This window comes from Pelodiscus sinensis, chromosome 15 (assembly GCF_052426305.1).
Source record: "Pelodiscus sinensis isolate ZL-2025 chromosome 15, ASM5242630v1, whole genome shotgun sequence".
NCBI classification, from domain to species: Eukaryota; Metazoa; Chordata; order Testudines; family Trionychidae; genus Pelodiscus; species Pelodiscus sinensis.
Genome location: NC_143066.1, coordinates 16,332,522 through 16,353,120, shown reverse-complemented (window position 1 = coordinate 16,353,120; position 20,599 = coordinate 16,332,522). Strand labels below are relative to the sequence as shown.

General features: G+C 44.9%; 1 protein-coding gene across 5 annotated transcripts in view; it reads left to right on the top strand.

The window, feature by feature from the left end:
- The window catches only part of APOLTP (apolipoprotein lipid transfer particle homolog), a 232,974-nt gene that overhangs the window by 69,214 nt on the left and 143,161 nt on the right, over positions 1-20,599 (top strand). For all 5 annotated transcript variants that reach the window (XM_075899317.2, XM_075899315.2, XM_075899314.2 and 2 more), the window contains exons 14-18: positions 4,417-4,575; positions 4,751-4,869; positions 5,971-6,252; positions 16,972-17,124; positions 17,650-17,834. In XM_075899317.2, coding sequence (XP_075755432.2) covers positions 4,417-4,575; positions 4,751-4,869; positions 5,971-6,252; positions 16,972-17,124; positions 17,650-17,834 — 898 coding nt within the window. The remainder of the gene's footprint in view (positions 1-4,416; positions 4,576-4,750; positions 4,870-5,970; positions 6,253-16,971; positions 17,125-17,649; positions 17,835-20,599) is intronic.

Below are 20,599 nucleotides of genomic sequence, written 5' to 3'. Positions count from 1 at the left end.
GCAGAAAAATAAATGTCTAAGATTATTATAGGCAATAAGTACTACAAAAGCCGTTTACAAAATTTTCACTGTGCCCCTTAAAAAGTACCCATGCTCCCTATTTTATATGTGCTCTTCACTGGGTATAACACTACACATTTATTAATATTTAATCCCCTCTTATGGCCTATTGTTTCACCTCCACTTTTCTCTTCAGGACACAGTAGTGCCCCCCTTTTCATTTGTCATCCATCAGTTTTGGTGTTATCTGTGTATTTAATCATGGTTGAATTTACATCAAAGACAAATGCAATTCTGAAAGGTACAGAGAGCTATATGTATTTTAATGCAGTTGATTACACATTCATTGGAAACCGAAAGAGTTTTGGACTCATCTACAGATAGCTGCAAGATTTATTGAGTGATGCTTCATTGTTATGACAGAAGCAGCTTTTCAGGCCACCTGGAAGTGCTCTGGAGACTAAAGATTGACAATTTTGGACCTAGTAGCAAACAGCAACAGCAAAACATTTAATAATCCAGAAGAGAAGGGGAACATGCTGGATTAGGAGGGATTTAGGCGGGTTGTTTAAAGATAGCTCTCTGACGGTCTTACTTATTTGGAATATGCCCCGATGCATAGTTTCTGGGCAACAGTATGGCAGGCTCTTTCTTCTTTGTACTGCCTTCTTCAGTAATTCCTTCCCAACTCATGACTGATTGCTGCCTGACATAAGTCAGATTGCTTATATTAGATGCTGAACTGAAAACTGATGCTGTGTAGAAAGCCATTGTGTTTGGTTTAAAACACTGCCTTTGTTTATGTGGCAGATTTTCCAGAGCAGAAGCCATTTTAGCTAGGGAGAAAATAAGCATCTAATGTGAAGAATCCCACCAGCTTCTTATACAAAAGCGCATATGTTTAAGGATTTGGAGTGGGGTTTTATGGGATTTCACATAAAAGCTTTGCCATAATCAAGGAATAATTGTAATGTGATAAAAAGCTTCAGAGAGGTAGCTGAGTTAGTCTGTATCTGGAAAAACTTAAAAAACAACAAATGACAATGAAGAAGTTGGTTTTGCCCACGAAAGCTGATGATACCATCTACATGTTTGTTTTGTTAGTCTTTAAGGTGCTACCAGAATATTAGTTGTTTTTTGTAATGTGATATTGAATTTTCAGCTCTGTCCAAATAGTGACCCTCTTCTTTTTAACTTGAAGAAACAACATTTGTCTTAGTTTTGATTTATGAGCCAGATCTGCACAGAAATAAAAAACTTTTCTCCAGTTGAACCAATGATTGAGGGCAATAACCTAAAATCTAGATCGGGGTGGCCAATAATTTTTGATGGGGACGGATCTCTCTAAGATTTTGTTAAGTGGTCAAGGGCTACACTTTTCTGTGGAGGGTTTGTGTGGTCTGGAATGGAAGTTGGTTTCGGAAGGGAGCTTGGGGTAGAGGACTGGAGTGCAAGAGGAGGTGTGGGGTCTGAGAGGGAGTTTGTGATCTGGTGCAGGAGCTTGGGCTTGGAGTGTAGGGTCAGGGAGGGAGTATGGGTGCAAGACAGGATTATGGTTTGGGGAGGAGTATTAGAGGGGGGTGCATGGTCTGTAAGGAAGGTGTGGCCTGAGGGACAGAGGGTGCAGAGGTTTCCCACCAATAGGAGCTGAGAAATTGTGCTGGTGGGTAGGGACAGTGTGAAAAGCCTTCCCCTCTCGCTGGTGCCTGGAGCAGAGAGCTTCAGGGAGCAGCCAGCTGTTTAAAATGGCTTGAGGTTGCTCTGTGTCTGAGTGTCCCCATTAGGTGGCCTGCAGGCCAGATCCAATGGCATGGTGTGCCGGATCTGGCCCACAGGCTGCATCTTGCCCACTGCAGAGCTAGATACTCTTTTGACTCTTTTGCTGGGCTTTTGAGCATGCTGGATTTACACCAGTCATATAACAGATGTGTAGGTAATAAATGCCTTTCAGGGCACCACGCATACATTGGTCCTCAGGATCCTTGTTCAGGATAAAAACATATGAAAGATCAAGCTACAGTACAACCCCTCACCAAATAATCATACAAATACTGCAACTCTTCATGTGAAGCTTAAGCATGAGAACTTGTATCTGCAGCCAGTGCAGCAAGCAATTGACACTTTCTTGTTAGAGAGTTGAGTTCCAAAACTGTGTCAGCCTCAGATTTATTTATTTTATGTAAAGAGCATTCATGGCCTGTTGTATTGTGAGATGGAAACAGATTTGCACATGGAATTGTAAACCTTGAGAAAAGTTCTCATTACATGAGTTTATTTAGGTGGTAGTAGAAAAGGAACTATAGTGAAGTCTGTATTTAAGGTTGCCTAACACCTTACATTGTAAATCTCTCTGCTTTCAGTTGCTATAATTTCCAGATTTTAATTGTTTACTACGGAATGTTCTATGCTTGCTTTCTGTCTCACACTGAATTTTATTTTTTCAAGTTTCACCCAAATCGCTCTATTTCCAAGAATGAGACTAGGGAATAAATTAATCATGTGGCCAATTTTTTAGACCATTGTTGAGGCATTCTAGTGCCTCTATTCTTTGACGTAGGGGTTTGAAATTTGGCAAGGCAGATGCTCCAATGGACAGAGACCTCCTGCTATCTCCATGCTATCTCTAGTTTTGGTCAAGTTTAAAATTTTTGAAAGTAATCAATTTTGTAGTTGGCTAGCAGTTTCTCCTCTCTTGGTATTCACACCTCCACATCAACTGCTAGAAGTGAGCCTCATCCTCCCTGACTGAATTGACCTCGTTATCTCTAACCTTACTCTTGATTTGAACTCTTTTCTTATGCCTGTATATTTATACCTGCCTCTGGAATTTCCACCACATGCATCTGATGAAGTGGGTCTTTGCTCACAAAAGCAATAAATCTGTTAGTCTATAAGGTGCCACAGGATTTCTCGTTGTTCTTGCAGATTCAGACTAACACAGTCTGATACTAATCTATATATTTGGCTATACTGTAGGTAGCAACTAGACTGTACTTTACAACCAAGAATAAAACACAAGATTCCTGATTCCCCAATTTCTCCTGTTTCCTGGCAAAGTAAATGCCTTAAGTATAAAATAAAAGCCAACGATTGCTGCCAGTAACTTACGTAGCTTAAATAATTGAGCTTTGTGCTAGATTTAAAAGCTGTTGGTTCTGATTTTGCTGAAGACTCATGTAGGAGGTCAGTGTAAGTCTACATGATACATTTTTATAATGCTATTTAAAACAATTTCAGGAATTACATGTCCACAAACTTTATTAAAAGAATGTGAGGGTCATAAAGTCCTGCACTCAAAATTCATAAAATGCCTGAGTTGGGTTGCCCATGCTGCCTTGTTTAACCCCCCTTCTACATATGCAGTCTTTAATTATATGACCACGTACTAGTTGTTCTACAAGACCTTTGCGTAAGGCAGTTCAGAGGCTGGCAATAAAATGGAGCAGAGGTTCCAAGAAAAGACCATTCTCTTGATTTTAAAGCACTGGATTGAAACTCAGGAAAACAAGGCTCTATTCCAGATTTCTCCATATAATTCTTATGTAATGTTGGGGAAAATGCTCATAATAAATATTTACAAAGGTACTGAATTAAGTTTGCATGGACAACCTTAATGCTGTTTTAATACAGTTTTTAATGTAGTTACATAACAGAGTGACCTCTTCCTTATGGGTTTATTTGGTGTCAGAGCCAGATTCTGTTCTGTTTCACTACTGTAATTCCAGAATAACTCTAACTCCTCTGAGCTGCACTGCTGGTACTGAGCAGCATGCACATTTTACCTCCAGTCTACTTCATTCTCTTGTGCAAGTCTGTTCTATTAGACAAAATCTTAGTTTTGATTTATGAGCCAGATCTGCACAGAAATTGAAAACTGTTGTCTGGCTGCACCAGCGATTGACGGCAATAACCCTGAAATCTAGAGCCTGTCTTGATTTTTTTGTTGTTGGTCTTAGCTTGCTGAATTTATACTAACTATATAATAGATACATAAGTAATAAATGCCTTTCAGGGCATAAGGCATACATTGGTGTTCAAGATCCTTGTTCAGAATAAAACACATGAAAAATCAAGCTGCAAATAGTGAGCTTGGTTATCTTTAAATACGAGTTAGTTAATTACAGCAATTGGAAAATCTGTAAATACCATCACTGACACATAGCACAGACTCTGACTTTTACTAGAATGCATTAAAACTGGATGTTTTTTGTGAATGAGGAGATTAGTTAGTGGATTAGACTCTCATTTCTGTTGCACTGGTGTAAAGTGAAGTTAACCCCAGTGAAGCTAGAGGAGTGACTCTGGATTTGCACAGGTGTAAAAAAGTGAATAATCTGGTACTATTTCATAGCTCTTTAAAAAATAAATTAAAAAAATCCTTGTCTGTGATTGACAAGCCTCTTTGTCTAATTTAAGTGGGTTCTTTTGTTTGGAGTCACCTCTCTCAGCTCCTGGAGACAGATGACCCATTAAAACAGCATCTTAGAGAGTCTCTTCCTGATGACATCCTTAGCAGAGAGTTTGACTGGGAGATATGGAAATATTCCTCATATTCAGATGCCACTTTTCAGTCAGGTAAGTTGAGCTTAAAATCGGAACCTGTGCTGCATGTTCATGATTTAAATCCCTATGTGGCTTTCTCGTTCCTTTATTCCTCACTTTCCCAACGAATATTTTAGTTTTAGTGAATGAACAGAACTCAGATATACAAATATGGGGCCTGATTCTGCTCTCAATTCTGTCATTGCAGCAACTGTAGGTGCAAATGTGGAGGCATCACTGGTCTTTTCTCCTGCTTCTTTCATCCCACGATCAATAATGACAAACTTCACTATACATGTTCTAGGTCGGGCTATAAATCTACTGGAGGTAAATTCTGTTTTTCCCTCTTTGAGGGATGCCTAGTTTATTGAAAGAGAATCAAATACTTTATAGTTTCTGGTTATAGTTTCAAGTTACAATTTCTTCATCAAGATGCATTTTTTTACTGAGATTAATGAATATTTTACATAAGATTCATTTGTTCAGTTTATGAAAGTGCCCTTTCAACACTTCAGTTAACAGGCCGATTTGTATTCAGATTGATAAATGTCTCCACTATACTGTAGCATACTAGCCAAGCAGCTTATATCCTACACTAGTGCCTCATCCACACTGAAGATAAAATCTAGCACTGTTGCCAGTGAAACCCCATTACAACGCCTACTGAATTCATTGGGAATCTTTTCATTGGCTTCAGTGGGAGCTGGCTTCAACCCACCAGAGTTATTCCTATAGCTCAAGGGAGACTTGTGCTTTATGTTGCCAAAGGCCTCAAGTTCAATCCCTGCTGAGTCATGGCCATGGTCATTACAAAATAACTCATATGTAACTTCACTGTCTTTAAATTGTGCCTTTATTCATACCTGGCATGGTGCAGCTGGAACTGAAGGCAGTTTGGCCTTCAGAATCTTTATTGCTGATGAAGATGCCTATGAAGGAAGGAAAGAGTTCAGCTTAACTCAGAACCCAGGTTGCATTTGCAGGCTGAGTGGTTAGGAAAATATATTTTCATATGTAATGTGCACCGATTGGCTATTGACTTCCTAGTGCCATGTTAGTCAGTTTTCTGAACAGAACCACATTTTGTTTCTATATCACACAGAAAAAGAGGTGTGTAATTTTACAACAAATATCATTTGTTACATGGTAAAGGATGCAAATGAGTTGCTGCCAGAGTAAGAAAGAAATGTTTTCCCAGAGTAGATGCAATATGGAAATTATTACTGAGGCATCCAGTATCGGCCACTTCCTGAGGCAGGGTAGTGAACTTGATAGAAATAGCTTAGTATGGCTAATTCATTGTTGCTTTAGAAGCCTAGATTTTGCCAGTCCAGGGCCAGTCTGAGAGTTAAATTTCTATTTGCTGAATATGGAAATGGTTATGTCCAGCCATGTATAGTCTTCTAAATACTGTGTATTCTCCTCTAGTTTAGTGTAGGGCTAGAGAATGCGGAAGATCTTATGCAGAAGATGCTTGGACAACACTCTGCTATTTTTAGTGAATACTTCTTTACAAATACTGATGAAAAAAATTCCAAATCGGAAGATTCACGGGAGACAGCTGGAAAACCCAAACAAAAGAAGCTGACTTCAAGGAGATACAGTCGGGGAGATCGTCTTGTGACCAAAATTGCCAAGCCCAAGTTAAGAGAAGCACAGCAAGGCTGTCCAAGTGGAAAGTTCAATAAGATGAGTGATTTAATGAAAAAGGTAACTGAATATACATATTCTAGTAAAAACAGTGGCATCCTAGGTCTGATCTGGAATTGCCTAGAATCCTGCATTAAAAGGATGCTACCCTCTGGAGCTGCCATGATTTTAGAATCACTTTGTAGAGGCCTTAATGACTGTGCAAGGAAGTGGAGAAACATTCCCTCTTTTTTTCCCCTCAGAAGCTACAGTATTAACTCAGAGCATTGGTTCCCAGGCAGTGGTATACATCAATACTTTGGTCTGTGCCTCCATAATTTGAGTCGGAATCTTGTTCCTATTGGTGTCTTTTTTTTCCTTCATTCATTTCAAGAGGAACACAAGGAGGCTCTTCATCTTGAGCTTCTGCATTGATGCACCGTGACCTATTTCCAGATTAGCTGTGTGCACTCTGAGTTGCAGTGGAAGTCCATTGTGCAACAACTAATGAACTGCAGACTAGAGTTTGAAGCAACTCAAGCTCTGAGGCTATGTCTAGACTACAGGCTTCTTTTAGAAGAAGTTTTTTTTTTTTTAAGAGATCTTCCGAAAAAACTTCTTCCAAAAGAGAGTGTCCACACTGCAAAAGTGCATCGAAAAAGTGATCTGCTTTTTGAAAGAGAGTGTCCAGGCTGAATGGACACTATCTCGCATGTAAGCTGTGATTGATATGGACAGAATGGCCACCATGGCACCTGTGCTTTTTCCTCTTTTCTCTTCTTCTGAAAGAACTCCCTCTTCCTCATCCACACACGCCTTTTTGTGAAAGAACTCTTTCGCAAAAATGCTTCTTCCTCATAAAATGAGGATTACCAATGCTGGAAAAACCTCTCTGTTCTTTTGATTTTCTTGCAGAAGAACACAACTGCAGTGTGAATATTCCTCAAGTTCTGTCGGAAAAATTGATGTTTTTCTGACAAAACTGTAGTGTAGACATACCCTGGGAGATGGTGGGGACTGGCAGCAACAGGAATAGTTTGATAGATGACCACAATTGCTCAGAAAGGCTGGCAACTGCACTCACTTAGTTTACTCTAAGGCTATGTCTAGACTGCAGGCTTCTTTCGAAAGAGGCTCTTTCGAAAGCATCTTTCGAAAGAGCCTCTTTCGAAAGATCGCGTCTAGACTGCAGGCGGATCTTTCAAAAGAGAAATCCGCTTTTTCGAAAGAGAGCACCCAGCGAGTCTGGATGCTCTCTTTCGAAGACGGCCTCTTTACATTGAAGAACGCCTTCTTTCGAAAGAGGAACTTTCGAAAGAAGGCGTTCTTCCTCGTAAATTGAGGTTTACCGCCATTGAAAGAAAAGCCGCGTTCTTTCGAAATAATTTCGAAAGAACGCGGCTTGAGTCTGGACGCAGGGGAAGTTTTTTCGGGAAAAGGCTACTTTTCCCGAAAAAACCCCTGAGTCTGGACACGGCCTAAATCTCAGATCATCTCCCGATTTAGGCTTTGCAGTGGTGTTAGCCAGTGTCTTTGGTAGCACATTATGTGATGGAGAATGTTACTACAAAGTCCAATGGTTAAGATCAGAATCAAGGAAAACATTTCATGCCTGATTCTCTGCAAAAAAATGTGTTTTTACACAATCCTGCCCCAGCAATGAACCAGAGTTAGGATAGTGTATTGCCTACTATGAATTATAATAAATAGGGATTCAATTTTTCATATTTTGGGGTGTGAGAAAAGTCCTTTGGCTGAAAGGCTGCCTTTTCCCCCCAATTATTAATCATTTACTTAAGAGTGAACTGGTCTCTTTGGAATACAATGTTCATACCCTTTTTTCCCCTCCTATAACTGTGGGTTATAGGAGTGTACCCATAATAGCTGAGCAGATAATGGAAACAAACTTCTGCAAGCACTACATTGATCACATTTGTGTTTGGATTTCCTTTGGCTGCATTTGTGCCTATCTCCATGAACTTTCTTATAATCAGCTTTTACTAGCATATTTATTCTCAGAAAGCAACTTTTAAGCTTTCGTGAATACTCCGGGAGGGAAAATTATGAATTTACTCAGCAAAATCATGTTATTTTAATCTAATCAGAGGAGAGAAACAATATCATGATCACAGTTACCCAACACAAGACAACTTTTTAGTGGCACATAACATCATCTAATAAGTTCAAGTAACAAATATATCTGAGACACACACATCTGTTCATGGTTATTCTGGAAACAAAGGCTAATTACATTTTTAAATGGTTAATGTTTAGTTGTTTAATATGTTCATTTTATATACAAATTCTGATCCTGATTTTGGATACACTTTATGCTAGTGCTTTACATTAAATTCCTAAGAAGTTCCATTAAAATATATAGGAGACTGCTTCCATACTTCATATTAAGCATGTGTGACTGTTTGCCTGAGAGGCTTTATTGTGCACTACCAGGATGTTACAGAGCCTAGCAAGCACTCCCTTCCAGCTACTGTATAGAACTGCTGTGAGGGGATCCAAGCCTCTGTCTCTGAGGGTACGTCTACACCCGTGGTCTCCAGCCTTTTTAATCACAAGATCACTTTTTCAATTTAAGTGCAATGTAAGATCTACTTCAAACCCAAATACCATTGCCTGGCTTCCTTTCCCCGCTTTGCTGAGGCCCTGCCCCACTCCACGTCTTCTCCGAGGACTCATCCTCCTCACTCCATCTCCCTTCCTCCCCAAATCTCATTCACTTTCACTAGGCTGCGGTAGGGGGTTGGGGTGCAGGCTCTGGTCTTGGGCCAAGGGGTTTGGAGTGTGGGAGGGGACACCTTGAAGGTAGGGAGAATTCTGTAGTGGCGTAGGGCAGGTTTCTCAACCAGTGGTACAGGTACCTTTAGGGGTACATGAGAGAAGTCTGGGTGGTACGTCAACACAAGTGAAATTTGGCAAAAATATCTGGGATTTTGCCCTGCAAAGGGGATCGGGGAGGGGACGGCTGCATGTGCCTGTCAAATTGAATGTTTGGAGCTGCATGTCCAGACATTAACAGCTGCTCTGCACACGCTCCCCAGCACTAGTGGGAAAAGCATGTGGCTGCAGCAGCGGCAGCTTTGGTAAAACCCAGGGCAGTTCCAAGTCGGTGGGTGGGTTTGGGCAGGGAGAAAAAAAATCACTTCCACGGCCGCCTCTACTAGTTTGATTCCTCTCTGGCATCCTCCCCAGGGTGCTCCAGTGGGGATGGCGACTGAACCTGGAGACGCACATTGCCCCCTCCCCTGCTAGCAGCTCATTACAGCACATCCCCATTGCCCCTTCCCTGTGGCGCTGCAGAGAGGAGCTAAAAGACGGTGAAGCGGCACAATAAGCTTTGCTTCAAAGGACCCTCCTGCAACAGTGGTGTAGTGAGGGGGCGCAGTTGCCCCCAGGTGCCACACTAGGAGGGTGCTGGGTGGGAGTGCGAGCAGCGCTGGTGGGCCACTTGCTCCCTGCAGCCAAGCTGCTGAGGCAGGGCCGGACAGCAGGAGGGCACTTCACAGGTAGGATTATCATACGTCCGGTGCCTGGCTCAAGGGAAGGGGAGGGGCATTGGGTTAGTGTGGGGGGGCTAGAGGTTCCTGGCTCTGGAGGAGGGGTGAGTGCATTGGGGTACTTATAATTTTTTTAAAGGGGTACTTTATAAAAAAGGTTGAGAAACACTGGCCTGGGGGGTAGGGAATTTTACTGGGGAGTGCAGGGCTGGGGGCTCGAGCACCTCCTCTGTCCCTCCCCCTTCCCCTTCAGCCCACCCTGGGAGTGGCCAGACAGACAACACAAGCTGCCCCAGGGGTGGAGCTGATTCCTGTATTATGAAGGCAGGATAAGGAACCCATGGAAAGTAGGGAGGTGGGCTGGGTTCTGCAGTGGCCGAGGGGATTTGTCTGGGGAGCACAGGGTAGTGGGTTCAAGCTCCCTCCATCCCCTTCTCTCTGTGTGGAGATTGAGTACAGGTGGGGGGGGGGGACACACCCTGACATCTGCATCCCTCTTCTGCCTCCCATACCCTGCACAGGAAGCTCCCAAGGGCAGCTCCAGGGCAGGAGCAGCATGACAGTGGGTGGAGGGGTAACTGACGTGCCAGCTCTTGATAGCTTCCTGGCCAAACCAGTCAGGATCCCCTGTCAGAGGCTCCAAGATCTACTGGTAGATCCCAATCTTCTGGTTGGTCTACACTGAACACTTATTTTGAAATAAGCTATTCCAGAAGGAATACTCTGAAACAGCACGTGTACACTACAGGTTTCCCTAATGTGGATGTGCTACCTCTATTTAGAGCCCCAGGAAGCACTGGGGAGTAATTAATTTGAATGGCCCCGGGGAGGAATTATTTAGAAATAGCAGTAGTGGAGCATCCACACTACTGCTATTCTGAAATAGCTATTTCGGAATAGGTGTTATTCCTCGTGGAATGAGGTTTACAGAAGTCAGAATAAGCCATCCATTATTTCAGATTTATTTCAAAGTAACGGAATTACTGTCTAGACACTCACATTGTTATTTTGAAATAACTGTGCTGTATAGATGCACCCAGAGTGTGTAAAGCTTCTGAAGCTGCAACAGACAGTTCCACCTTTGGCCTCTCTGGCATATTTCCTAGGCACTGACTCTCAGTCTGTTACCACTTCACAGAAATGGGACTCCTCATTCCACCGCCTTAGGGCCCAGAGCAGCTGTAGCCCCAAGACCTCCGTCTCCCCTCCCCCGTTATTTAAATGCAACTACTCCCAGAAATCCACCTCAAAGGCATGAAGCTTCTCATTCAGAGTTCAGCTCACTCTGGGGTGTATAGATATTGGGAAACTAACAGAGAGACTCTGCCAAGAGTGCCATTTATGAGGGGCTAGAGGGGTCAGGTGTCCTACTAAAGTTTGAACCCCTGGATTTCATATTGCCATACTAGCTCCAGAAGCAGTTCTTAACCAAAACAATTTGCCTTTGAGGCAAAGGGAATTTGTTTATAAACAGAGGGAGGGAGGGTGATTAAAATAACAAAAGGCTTGTTAGATCACCATGAAAACATTGCTGGGTATGCCACTTAAAAGATGGAGGTAAAAAAAGAGTAGACAAAAATAGGGGTGTGCTGCAGGGATCTGCATTTGGACCTTTGCTGTTAAACTGCTCATAAAAGTTCTTTAAAAAGGGATAAACAATGAGGTGGCAACATTTGTAGATGAGGGGTGAAGAACCTAAGGAGGCCACATCCAGCTTGCCTTCATCTGGCACCTGAGGCTCAGGGATCCCCCCTAGCATTGGGGTGCACATGCTGGCAATCCAGGTCCCCCCTGTCACCTGTGGGGTCAGAGCACACAAAATCTACTAGCCTGGGTCCCCTAGGCTATGGTGTGAGGGGAATGTGGGGAATATCTTTCTCCTTCTCAGTCAGGGGTCATGTCAGTGAGGGCTTGTATGTGGTTGTTTTTGTTTTTGTCTTTTTTTTCTTCTCACTTGTGTGTGGCCCTTGACTGATTTTTTTTTCCTGTGGACCAGTGGCCCCCCACTCAAAAAAGGTTCACCACCCCTGTTGTAGATAATACAAATAGTTAAGTACAAAGCTGACTGCAAAGAGTTACAAAGGGATCTCACCAAATTGTGTGATTGGGCAAAACAAGGGTGGATGGAATTCAGTACTGATAAATGCAAAAAATATATCCAACTATATATACAAAAACGATGGGGTCTGAAATAGCTGTTACCACTCAAGAAAGAGATCTTGGAATTGTTGTGGATAGTTCCCTGAAACTTCTGCCCAATATTCAGTGGCAGTCTAAAAAGCTAACAGAATATTGAGAATCATTAGGAAAGCAATAGATAAGAAGACAGAAAATATCATGTTGCCTCTACATAAAGGCATGGTACGCCCAAAACTTGAATACTACATGCAGATCTGGTCACCTCATTTAAAAAAGATATATTGGGTTTGGGAAAGATACAGAAAAGGAAACAAAAAGTATTAGGGGTAAGGAACAGATTCCATATGAGGAGAGATTATGACCAGGACTTTTTAGTTTGGAAAATAAATGACTAAAGGGGAGGGAGGATATGTGAGAGGTCTAGAATATCATAAATGGCGTGGAAAAATAGTATGAAGAAATGTTATTTACGCCTTCACTAAAATAATACCCAAAGATATGTATAGGCAGCAGATGTAAAATAACAAAACAAATTTCTTCACGGTCAACCTGTAAAACTCTGTGGCAAGAAAAAGGTCCAGACTTTAACAGGATTCCATTAAGAACAAAATAAGTTCAAGGAAGATCGGCCCATCAATGGCTACTAACCAGGATGGGCAGGGATGGTATTCCTAGCCTCTGTTTACCAGAAGCTGGGAATTGGCCACGGGGATTGGATCATTTGATAATTGCAGCTTCTGTGCTTGTCTCCTGAAGCAACTACCCTTGGCCATTGTTGGAAGACAGGATACTGGATTAGATGGACCTTTGGTCTGACCTAGTATAGCTGTTCTGATGTTCTTCTTATAGACCCCAAATATATCTATCCCCTGCAGTAACTCACTAGACCCCACTCCCCTCTCAGAGCTGAGAGAGATCCCAGGAGTCCTGATAATCTGTCTCTCTCTCTCTCTCTCCATAGAGTTAGTAACAAAGTAACTATACAGGAGACCCTTGTGATTCATGGAATCACTATTGACTGTTCCATGTATTCACAGGTGTCTCATGGCCTGGGCGGAGAGTGAGTTCCGTGCAGCTCCCAAACTCACTGTGGGGAGCTCACTGTGGGGCCAGGATCTGTGGCTCCTACTATTTCTGAATGTTGCCATTCGCAGTGGTGCCAGGAACACATTCACTATGAATGGCAAGGGTCTCCTGTATATATTAAAATGTTAAGGCTAACCAGTGTCCTTTAAGTGACTGTTCACAAGATGTCAGAATATGTCAGTATAAGAGCTGAGTGGGACTAATATTTATTTAATTTTCTTTCTTTATATGGGAATTAGATACAGTGCTCCTGTCAGTTAACTGCTAAGTTATCTGCCAAAAAACCCAAACCCACCCTACCTTTCCAATGCCTTAGTAGCCCCTGGAAAGAGATGATATTTTGTGTGGGGGAGAGGGCAGATGAGATTGGTCCCCCCTCAATTTGATGCTTAGCTTGTATTGAGCATGCCCAGTAAAACTGCTGAAGTTGCTAGCCTGAGTCTGCCTCCATTTTTTCACTCTACCCCACCATCATAGCATGCAGCGGTTGCCCTCCAATCTGAAATGGCTCCCCTCTTTGCTCTGAGTCTCAAACGCTAATGCTGTGATTTGTAATCACAGGCGAGCCCAGATCACACAGAGAACAATAACACTTCAGAAATGCAGTGCTCCTCACTAACTCACCTTTCCCAGAGAGTGCTTGGGGCTCATATGCCTTCCCTCAGGAAGGCAGGATCCTCTGTTCCCAACCTGCTTCAGCCCTCCAACAGCCTTCCTCACCTTAAACTAGTGCAAAATGGCTCTGTCTTCTAGCCCTCACCCCTTTCATCCATTTGTAGATTCCTGCCAGTTACCTATTTTTTTTGTTGTGCCTTTTGGTAACTTTCCACTGCTCCCAAACCAGAGCAGGACGTAAGAACATCTTCTCCCAGCTAGAGCAAACCTATTGTGACTAGGCAGTCACAATGCTGTTCCTCCATTGTTATCTCAGACTTGGCAGGGATGTGACATGACCTGGCTAACTCATGGTGGATCCACCTAAGTATAGGGTTAGTGTGACACCGCAGTTTCATGATACAGTTTCATAAGTTCACCCATAATTCAGAAGCAGTAAACCTGGAACCTTTGCCTTGGAGCTGCCTGTCCCCAGGAGCCTCGTGCTTGCGATACAGAGCAGGGAAGGGAGAGGAGGGGGTGCTAATGTCAGGGCCCCCCCCCCCCACCCTGTATATTATCTTCACAGCATGTGGGGACACAACAGAACTTGAGATGGAGGGAGTTTGCTGGCTGCTTTTGAGAGTGGTGCAGGGCCAGGGCAGGGGTGAGCCTGCCTTAGCCCCACTGCACTACCAACCAGGAGCCACCTGAGGTAAGCAGTGTCCAGCTGGAGCCAGCTCTGAATCCCTGCCCCAGTCATGGACCCGCTCCAGCACCCTAACTTTCTGCTCCAGGCTCAGCTCAGAGCCCCTCTCACACTCCATATCCCTTAGTCCAAGACCAGAGCCTGTGCCCCAACCCTCTGCCCCTACTGATGAAAGAGAGGGAGAGTGGGGGAGGGAGGATGGAGTGAACAGGGGCAGGGCCTCACAGAAAGGTCATGAAGGAGGCGGGGGTAAGAGTATTTGGGTTTGAGGTAGATCCAGGTTTTAAAACCATTTAAATTCAAAAAGTGATCTCATGCTTAAAAAGGTTGGAGACCCCTGCGCTAAATCATCACACAGGAATTTAAGGCTGAAAGGTTCAAGAATATAGCACCCCTAAAAGTAAAGATGGTAAAAAAATGTGGAGAGATAATTCATAAAAATATTTGCCTCATTCTTCTTGAAATTTGAAAAAAAATAAAAATTTCAGCCAGTTTTACTGAAACTCTTATTTAGGACAGTGGTCACCAACCAGTAGATCAGGATCTACCGGTAGATCTTGGAGCCTCTGACAGGTTTGGCCAGGAAGCTATCAAGTGCTGGCATGTCAGTTGCCCCTCCACCCACTGTCATGCTGCTCCTGCCCTCTGTCTTGGAGCTGCCCCTTGGAAGCCTCCTGCTTGCTGTGCAGGGTGTGGGAGGGAGGGGGGGGGGGTGCTATATTCTGGGTGTCCTTCCTCCCCCAAATCCTGTACCCCATCTCCACACAAAAAGAAGGGGATGGAAGGAGCTCAGCAATGCAAATCTCTGTCTGTCACACACACTGTGAGTGTCTCTGTCACTCTCACAAACACACACTGTCCTTCCCTCTCATCTCCTGACCCAACACATACATGGGGGGTTGTTACTACTTTACTGCTTGCAAAGTGGGTAAGTTTTAGTTTTTGACTGGTCTGTGCATTGCATAACTTTCATTTCTCTCTTATGCCTAAATTTAATTCTTTGAGTTCTAAAATGCCTAACCTGTCATGTCTGCAGTGATTATCCCTGTGGTTGGTTGTGCTCCTGGAGGTGGCTGGCATGTCCCTGCAGTCCCTGGGGGGTCAGAGCAGGGGCTCTTCACACAATGTCCTTGCCAGCAGACACCACTCCTGCAGCTCCCATTGATCAGTGATGGGCCAGTGCCTGTGGATGAGGGGCAGCACATGGAGCCATTGCTGTACATGCAAGCTGCTTTTGGGGGTGGGGTGAGGGTGGGGCTGCCTTGGCTCTGCTGCTCCATCCCTGGGGCAGCAGTCCAGCTGCTGCCAGGGTGGGCAGGGCTTGAGCCCACCACTCTGTGCTCCCCATGCAATTGCCCTAGCCCCATGTCCACTCCAGAGCCCACCCCACCTCCCTACCTTCAGAGAGTCCCTTATCCTGTGTCTGGTCACTCCCAGGTGGGTGGAGGGGGTGTTGGGTGGCTTGAAGGTAGGGAGTTGGAGTGGGATCTCTAGTGAACTTGGGGATGGGCATTAGCCTCTGGAGCACAGGGTGGTGGGCTTGATCCTGCCCCCTTCCACCCACCCAGGCAATAACTGGGCTGTTAACACAGGCTGCCTGTAGGATGGACCTGCCTCCTGTATTAGGAAGGCAGGATAAGGGACATGCTGAAGGTGGGGTGGCCCAGGGCAGTGCCTCTCAACCCCCTGGGACACGCAAGAGAAATCTGAGGGCATATCAACACAACTGAAATTTGGAGAAAACTGAATTTTTGTTTTACGTTTTACAGCATTTGTATTCTTTTTTACGTTTTACACCCAAATATTTCATCACCCGCCCAGCTACAATTAAGTTGTTTAAACAAATGTGTTGCAACAGTAAAACGAAAAAAGTGTGTGTGTGAGAAAACTGTAGGTACTGGGGGTACTTATAATTTTTTTAAAGGCGGTATTTTATAAAAAAGGTTGAGAAACACTGGCCTAGGGGATAGGGCATTTGCCACATGCCCAAGACTAGAGCCTGCACCCCTACCCCAGCCTGGTGAAAGGGAATGAGATTCAGGGAGGAAGGACAACAGAGCAAGCATGGTGAGGCCTCGAAGCAGGGGTGGAGCAGGGACAGGGCCCCAGAGAAGCGGTGAAGGAAGCCAGGAAAGGGTATGTGGGTTGGAGGTAGATCTTACATTGCACTTAAATTGAAAAGGTGATTTTGTGGTTAAAATGGTTGGAGATCCCTGATTATGGGGCATATGGAAAAAATAGATTTTCACAGCAGCCACTTGACTCCAGTATGTCAACATTGTAGTCAGGGGTAAGGCTTTGGGTTGAGGCATTTGAAATCAAGGTGGTAGTCAATGTACAGCATGAGTCAAATATTATTATTCCAAGGGGGTTAATGATTTTGTTTGTCCAAAGACATGTATGTCTGTAGCTTGTAGCACTGCTGTAGCTGGCACAGTCATGTTCAGCATTTCAGGAATTCCATCACTCATCCATTGTGAGCAGAACATGCTCAGTTGGGAGCTGCTATCACTTCTGCTCCTGGCTAAAAGCAATTGAGCTTTGGTGTGTGAAGTGGCACGTATGTGCTTCTGTACAGAACACAGCAGGCTTAATACCCGGGGCTCATGTAGGTTTGTTATATTTCTGTGCGTTCAGATTCCCACTACCCCCTCTGCTAATAATCTGATTGGTACTAGTCATGTGTTTGCTAGGAGTTTGAAAGGCATTTTGTGTAAATAGCCCCTATTTCCTAATAACTCTGTACCACTCTCTAAATAGTTTACTGAAAGGAAGGGAAAAAAGGAGCTGAAATGCAAACTGAGCATGAAAATCTTTGGCAATGAACTCAGCATTTTGGACTGTAAAGATATAAAGAAACAATTGAAACATTATTCCCTGAGTGTGGCGGAGCTGGCCGTCAAGCTTCTAAAGGTAAAATGAACCATTTTGCTGTCTGAAAGTGGGTGCTTGCAGAAACTCAGTTTGAACTGGTATGTAAGAGGTGACAATCAGGGATCACTATTTCATTACTTTGAACCAAGTTAGAATTTTTTTTAGAAACCTCTGAGACTGGGAAACACATGTGGTATACTATGGGTTGCAACAGAAGAGTATATGTTTGTGTCGCTATGAACAGCATTTGGTTTAATGACTTGATTATACTTGTCCCTGTTCTCCTTGTCCAAAAATGTTCTGACTTCAGAGCAAAATACCTCATCTTAAAATATGCACAGAGCTTACTCTAGCTGCATTTCTGTCCTTGCCAAAGAAAAACTTTGGTGCAGGTTTCTCATTAATTTCCAAAACCAGCTCAATAAAAAGGACTTGCCATGGAAGGGGAAATGCTATGGAAAACAGAACTGATGGTTCTGTCCCAAGAAAAAGTTTGGAAAAATCCTTGTGGCTGACTTGATGATGTTCATAACAACTATATTTTGCTTCATTATTTTGCCATAGGGACAAGAGGTCCAGTTTAATAAAAGATTAAGTCTGGCTACCGAAGAATTGCTTTTTCCATCAATTTCAGGCTTTCAAGTTAGACTGGCTTTAAATGCTTCAGCAGCAATCAATGTAAAGATCAAAGGGAATATGGATTTCAAACAACAATCAAATTTTTTCATAAATGGATATATCAAACCAAGGTAAAAAGATGCTTTATAAAGTAGAGAGCAGGTACACTTTATAATTCAGGTACATTATTGTTAAATATTAATTACTTTGAAACATATTCTGATTTGACTGTGGATTGTACATTGGTATCATTAAATGTCTCCTAGCAACCTTTGAAAGAGCTTGGCTGACATTTTTAACCCAAGAACTTCAGTAACAGAAGGGAGGCAGCATGGTCTAGTGCTGTGGTCTCCAAATTTTTTAACCACAAGATCACTTTTTTAATATAAGTCCAATGTAAGATCTACCTCAAACCCAAATGCCCTTGCCTGGCTTCCTTCCCCACCTTCTCTGAGGCTCCACCCCTGCTCCACCCCTTCTCCGAGATCTCACCACGCTCATTCCATTCGCCTTCCTCCCCAAATCATAATCACTTTCACCAGGAGTACCCCACAGGCCCCACTCATGCAGGGTCCTGGCAGCCAACATTAGTTGCCCCAGGGATGGAGCTGACCCCTGCTTTGGGAAGCAAAATAAGGGACACTCTGAAATAAGGGGTCTGAAGTGGTTTAGGGGATTGGGCAGTGGCCTGAGCATCACTGGGTTCAAGTCCTCCTCCCCCCAGGAGTGACTAGACAGTCAACACAGCATAAGGGTCTCTCTGAAAGTAGGGAGGTGGGTTGCGTTGGGTTGGGTTCTTGAGTGGACTAAGGAATATAGGCTAAGGGACCTGCAGGAGGTGGAGTGGGAGTGGGGTTTCCAGTGAACTCAGGGATAGGGCATCAGCCTCTGGACCACAGGTTGGTGGACACAGGTAGTGCCTAGCAGCCAATATTAGTTGACCCAGGGATGGAGATGACTCCTGCATTAGGAAGGCAGGATCAGGGATACCCTGAAGGTGTGGTGGTGGTTTCTAGAATGGACTAGGCAATAGGGCATTTCTCCTCCCCCCACCTCCTCTGAGGAATCCTCTCCCTGTCTCAGCCTATCCTGGGAATGACCAGACAGCTGACCCTCCAAAGGCAGGGTGATGGGTTGGGTCCTGGAATGGACTGGGGGATACAGCATTCCTGTGGGGGAGCACAAGGGGGTGAGTTCAAGTCCCTCCCACCCACCCTGGAAGCATCAAGACAGCCAACACAGGATAAGGGAACCTCTGAAGGTAGGGTGGCTGTGTGGGTCCTTGAGTGGACTGAGGGATAGAGCTGGCTCCTGCATTAGGAAAGCAGGATAAGGGGCCCTCAGAAGGTAGGGAGGTGAAGTGGCCTGGAGGAGACAGACAGCTGCCTCAGGGATGGAAGAGCAGAGCCAAGGCAGGCTTACTCATGCCCTGATCCTGGAAGCAGCTGGCATGTACAACAGTGGCTCTATATGCCCCCCTCATCTACAGACTCTGGGTATGTCTACACTACAGCACTAATTCGAATTAGTTAATTTGAACAAAGCTAATTCGAGCTAACACATCCAGACCTAAAAACTAATTCGAATTAGCATTTTGCTAATTCGAACTAGCATGTCCACATTGAGTGGACCCTGAACCGAGGTTAAGGCTGGCCGGAACCAGTGCCGGCAGGGTATCAGGTTAGGACTTAGAGCGTGGAGCTGCTGCCTCAGGCTAGCCGAGGGCTGTGCTTAAAGGGACCCCACCCCCACCCTGGACAGACAGTTCTCAGGGTTCCCCGCTTCCTTGTCTACCTCGATGAGGGACAGCAAAGCAGTCCTGTCTTGGAGTGCCCTGAGTGCCCACACTGGGCACATCACAGCACTCGGCCATCAGCCCACCTGCACTTGCCGCAGGCTACTATCCGGAGGGGGGGGGGAGGTCAATCGGGGGGCTGTCAGGATCCAGGAGAGCCTGCAGGAGAGCTTCCACCCCGAGGAACCCGCAGAGCCACCCCAATCCTCCCCATTGGGGGCTCGTACCCCATTCCTCCCACACCTTCTTCCATTTACCCCTTCCTAGCCCCCCTTCCTGATGTAAAAAATAAAGGACACGTGTGTTCAAAAATAGAAACTCTCTTTATTTAACAAAACTGGGGGGGGGGGGGAGGGAATTAACCTCTGGGGAGACTGGGAAAAGGAGGTAGGAGAGGGGAAGAGAGAGGGTGGAAGAGGGGAGGGGGAAACCTGGGAGGAGGGAGCTGGAAGAAGGAAGCCAGGGGAAGAAGGAGGAAAGGAAGTATAAAACTATGGTACGCCATATCTTCAGTACTGTGTACAGATGGTGTTGGCCGCTGTCAGCAGATAGGCTAGTGGGCTAGATGGACCTTTGGTCTGACCCAGTACAGCTGTTCTTATGTTCTTAGGTTCTAAGCTCAGGGTCGGGGGTCTCACTGGACCACCTTGATTTTCATGCACACCTGCTCCTGGGTTCTCATGTGGCCTTTGGTGGCCAGGCTGGCAGTTATCCTGCCCTAGACGGCCACTTTCCTGTGCCTAGTGCGGAGGTCGTGGACGTTGGAGGCCTCCCCCCAAACCTGGATGAGGTCCACAATCTCCGCACTAGACTAGGTGGGCGCCCGCCTCTTGCGGGCCTGGGCAGGCTCCTGGGAGCCACCAGCCTGGTCCTGGGAAGAGGCGGAGGCCTGGGTGGCAGTAGGTGGCTGGCTCATGCCGTGCCAGGTGCAGGGTCTGCTGGCTAGGTGCTGGCAGGCTTGCACCTGGCACAAGCACCGTAGCCAGACCGTGCCCCTTTACGGGCTCTGGGGTTTCCTTGGTTTGGCCCAGAGTGATCTCCAGGACAAGCTGGGAAGGGCTAGTCCCCCACTAATTCAAACTAAGTGGCTACACAGCCCAT